Source organism: Scylla paramamosain, chromosome 39 (genome assembly GCF_035594125.1).
Source record: "Scylla paramamosain isolate STU-SP2022 chromosome 39, ASM3559412v1, whole genome shotgun sequence".
Taxonomy (NCBI): domain Eukaryota; kingdom Metazoa; phylum Arthropoda; class Malacostraca; order Decapoda; family Portunidae; genus Scylla; species Scylla paramamosain.
This window is the reverse complement of record NC_087189.1, coordinates 2,450,243-2,455,000: the sequence shown is the minus strand read 5'-3', so window position 1 is coordinate 2,455,000 and position 4,758 is coordinate 2,450,243. Positions and strand designations below refer to the sequence as shown.

Here is a 4,758-nt window from a genome sequence, read left to right as displayed (position 1 = left end):
TCAGCTTCGATGATTGAGAAAAAAAGTGTTATTGTTTCTCTGTACTTAAACAGAAAACAAGCCTTACATATGCCACGTACACACTGATACATAAATAGAAACTCACATACAGTTATTCATATTTATACATTACAAATCTTGATACAGAGAGAGAGAGAGAGAGAGAGAGACGAGAGAGAGAGAGAGAGAGAGAGGAGAGAGAGAGGAGAGAGAGAGAGAGAGAGAGAGAGAGAGAGAGAGAGAGAGAGAGAGAGAGAGAGAGCGCACCACCTCACCACACAATGAATAAGTAAAACACATCCTCGTGAATGACCAGCGTAAGGTCGTGAATAATGAATGAGTCAAATATGAGGTCGTGAGTATGTGTAATGAATAACGATCATTTGTCTCCTTAATATACACTTCGCCTTGAGAGTGTATAATGAATAAGTGATGTATAATACCATGACTTTGTATTATTTGAGTACTGTTTATTCATTTTTTCTATTAGCCTCGTGTGTCGTTTTATACATTTATGAATTTTTATTTATATTCTTTCATGTATGAACTCGAAAAAGAAGTCGTTCGTATTATTAACATTTGCATATTTGAATCGAGTGAATGGTTTCTTTCTTCCTTTATTTATTTATCTATTTCATTTTGTTTATCTTTTCTCTTGTTTTCTCTGTCGTTTGAGTTCGATTCGCGTGATGGACAAGAATCGTTTTGGGAAAGTTTGTCTTGCTTTCAGTCAGTCAGTCAGTCAGTCACAATTTTCTTTTGTTCTTTCATTCATTCTTTCTTGTTTTTCAAACGTTTTTATTTTCTCGTGTACTGAAGACAGTGTGTGTGTGTGTGTGTGTGTGTGTGTGTGTGTGTGTGTGTGTGTGTGTGTGTGTGTGTGTGTGTGTGTGTGTGTGTGAGGCAGGTGAGGCACACATGAGTAAGATGGATGGGAGGGGGGAAGATTTATGAGTGTTGTGTTAAGACAGGTGTGACTGAGGTGAGGCACAGGTGATACAGGTGAGACAGGTACAGGTGGAGACAGGTAAGAATAAGTAACCAATAAATATAAGAAAATACTAAACCTTCCCTTTTGAAATAATAAATAATAAGCTTCTTTAGAACAAAATAATAAATCAAGTCATGTCCAAAAAATATAATAAATAAATAAATAAATAAAATGAAAAACAAGAATGGCTTCGTAAACAAAATGGTCAAACAAATCAATCTACCAGAGTCCATTCATAAACAAACACACACAAACACAAACACAAACACATGTTAACTTGTACGCTTCCTCCTCCTCCTTATACTTCTTCAGGTGCCCATAAAAGATGTAGATGTGAAGTTTCTTTTCTCTTGACTGACACTCTTCCTTCAGTCTTGGGGGAGTTTAGGGAGAGAATGACACAGTTATAGATTCTACAACACTATTTTATTGGTGTGAGTGAGTGGGGATGGCGAGGGGAGAGAGCTTATACCTTAGAGAGAGAGAGAGAGAGAGAAGAAGGGAGAGCGAGAGAGGAGAGAAAGAAAGATGCATCTCTCCTCCATTTAAACAATGATAGGGAAAGATGGGGAGGGAATTTTAACACCGGTTCTTCGCGATAGTTCCTCCGATGAGCCACTCAAGAACGTCCTGCAGGATGGATGAGAGGCTCCTGGAAGGTCCTGAGAGGCGCGCTTGTATGGGTCTGAATGAGGAGGTTGTTTGAGGTTGGTGATGGGGTGGGTGGGGTATGGGCGGGTTGTGGGCGGGGTTGATGGGCGCTGCGAGGCGTGGGTCGCGGTCTGACGGTCACCTGCCATCAGGGGCACGTGACCACAGGCCGTGCAGGTGTTGGGGAGGAGGTGAGGGTTAGAAGGAGTGGTAAGGGTCACTGGTGTCGCGTCCCTGGTCAGATATCCGCACTCCCCCGGTCCTCCCACGAGTCCCAGGGGTCGGCTCCTCTTCAGGCGAACACATTAGTGGTTCAGATGCGCTTCGAAGCTTATGTCACTCGCGAATCAATGAACCCGCCGCGACCCCGCGTGTCCTGACAGCTTCGGATGGCGCGCGTCGCGGCGCCCACCCTCCCCTCCGTTCCATCACTCGGCCGTCCGTGTCTGTCTGTCTGTCCCTTGTCCCCGCGTGTCTGTCAACAGTACCATCTCTTTTCTCTCTGCCCTCCCCTCCTCCCACGCGGCCACTTGGTCTCCGCTCCCCGCCACGCCCCCTCGGCGACACAACGGCTCACTACCGTGTCCTAAGGCGCCGCTGCAGCAACCTCTACCGCACTGTCCGTTGCTGCAGCTCCGTCACTACGGCAGCACTAAGTAGCGCACTAATTATCTTCTACTGCGACGCCGTCGGCCGCCGCCTGCACCCCCCGGCGGCCCCACTCACACCTTTGGCAGCGAGTCCCGGGCGGGTGTTACTCCCGCCCGACTACTGTCAGATGACCCGCCCGTGCGGGGAGGGTGCGGCGCTCCCCGCGGGCGGCGTGGTCGACGCGGAAGGCCTCAGCACGGCCGCGGCCGATGTGGGCAGCTTGTCCTCCGTGGGCGGCGCCTCCGCGGCGTCGTCCGTCAGGGGCTCGTCCTGCAGGATGGGGGCTGGGCAGCGCACCTTGGGGTGGAAGAGGCTGAGTGACGGAAGGCCGGGCAGCGTGGAGGGCGGCAGGGCGTGGAAGAGTGCTGGTGGCAGGGGTGTGGGCCTGAGAGGGACTGACAGGGGCAGGGTGGGTGGGGGCAGCCTGGGCAGAGGGTTGGGTGTGTGCAGGCCCGGCATGCTGGCGAGGGCGGCGCTGTACAGCTGTTTGCAGGGAAGTGGACCAGGCTAGTGGGCACCGTCCCCAGGTGGCCCACCCCGGGCCCCAGGCCACCCAGACCCCCGAGGCCTCCGAGGGAGCTACCCAAGGATGCTGCCAGCGGCCCGCCCAGCGAGGTGCTGAGCGAGGAGGTGAAGGCGGAGCCCAGCGAGCAGGGCAGCGAGGTGGGGTGGGCAGCCTCCAGGGGCGGCAGCAGGCCTGCATGACCCAGCGGCCCGAATCCGAGGCTGCGGCCCGGGTAGGCCTCCGCCCCCCGCAGGCCAGCCAGGTGGGCGTTGAGATGGGTCATGTGGGTTCCCGGCGGGTACATGGGTGTGGGTGCCGTCAGCGTGGGCGGCTTTGCGTCAGAGGCGGCGAGGTTCTCGATGGTGAAGGGCTGCTTGCTGTGTGGCGGCGCCTCGGGGCACGCCGTGGCCTCCGTCAGGCGCGGTGCCTCCATGGGATCCACCGGGACGGCCGTGCAGTTGCGCCAGGCCTGCCTCCAGCGCCCACCTTCTCGGGCTTAGGAATCTTGAAACGCTTTCTGCGGCGCAGGAAGCTGCCGTTCTCGAACATGTTCATGGCGGAATGGGTGCAGCGTCCAGTAGGCGCCCTTGCCCGGCCTGTCGGGGCGGCGCGGGATCTTGATGAAGCAGTCGTTGAAGGAGAGGTTGTGACGCAGGGAGTTCTGCCAGCGCTGCGTGTTCTTGCGGTAGTAAGGGAAGTTGTCCATGATGAACTTGTAGATCTCTGCCAGCGTGCACATCTTCTCGGCGCTGTTCCAGATGGCCATGGCGGTCAGCGAGATGTACGAGTACGGCGGCTTCTGCTCGCCGTAACTCTCCCGGCTGGGCCGCGGCATGCTGGCGCCACTCTGAGTCTCACAGGCGTCGCCTCACATCCGTCACTCACTCAGGGCTTCGCTGAGCGGCGGCCGCAGCGGCGCGGCGTCACATGGGCGGCACGAGGGGCGGTGGGGTGGGGTGCTGCGTTCTGTGTCCCGTCCGCGGCGTGCGGCCAGAGGTGTGGCAGAGGCGCTGCGGCGACGCTCACCGCCGGGATATCGTGTTTCACTGACGCCGGACGCCGCTTCTTGGAAACCCGCGGTGCACTATGCCGAGTGCTCCGCCCCCGCCCGCCACGCGCGCCGCCGCCGTGTCATTGGTCCGCCTCACGGAATCGATAGCCACTGGGAGGACAGGCCGCGTGTGGGCGTGTCCTGCGACGCGTTCCTGGTCCTGATTGGCCGGGGCGCGGGCGTGCTGCGAGCCGGGCCGCTGAGGAAGCCCACCGCCGCGGCTCAAAGCAAATGTTACCACAGCCTCTCCCAATGTTGTCATTAGCGGCGGCGGTAATATAACCATTACTCGCCCGCCGCCGCGCCCTGGGTGGCCCGCCCGCTTCGCCACGCCCATGCCATGCTCTCGCCCATGCCCACGCCCACTCATCCCCCTGTGAACACGCTGGGTCAAGCAGTGACCCTTTTCCTGCCCTGCCTGCTAAAGGCAAACAAGAGACCGCCTCTGCCATGGTGGCGCGGCCCCGCGGGGACACTGCCTGAGGAACAGACGGCGCGGGGGTTGGGGACACACGGCACTGTGCCAAGAGGGAACACTGCCGCCCCCAGCCTGCCACCCACCCTCTTTCCTCCTCGCCCTCTCCTGCCTGACTTAGAAATATGCCTCCACACTTTTTCAGCAGAGCAGGGCTCCCTCCCTCCCTCCCCCCTCCTCTCTCTCTCTCTCTCTCTCTCTCTCTCTCTCTCTCTCTCTCTCTCTCTCTCTCTCTCTCTCTCTCTCTCTCTCTCTCTCTCTCTCTCTCTCTCTCTCTCCCATCCTTCCCTGCTTCCTCCAATCAATCCATCCTTCAGCTGTGTTGCGCTCTCTACTACTACTACTACTACTGCTGCTACTACTGCTGCTACTACTACTGCTACTGCTACTGCTACTACTACTACTACTACTACTACTACTACTACTACTACTAC

The 4,758-nt window shown here is 56.2% G+C and overlaps 1 protein-coding gene across 1 annotated transcript; it reads right to left on the bottom strand.

Moving 5' to 3' along the window:
* Window positions 1-1,536: 1,536 nt before the first annotated feature.
* LOC135091964 (forkhead box protein B1-like) lies at window positions 1,537-4,301 on the bottom strand. Its single transcript, XM_063990034.1, is given in 5 exon segments — window positions 1,537-1,932; window positions 2,492-2,688; window positions 2,775-3,245; window positions 3,248-3,356; window positions 3,358-4,301. Coding segments are annotated over 5 exon segments (1,449 nt in total). The 5' UTR covers window positions 3,634-4,301.
* Between the last annotated feature and the right edge of the window lie 457 nt (window positions 4,302-4,758).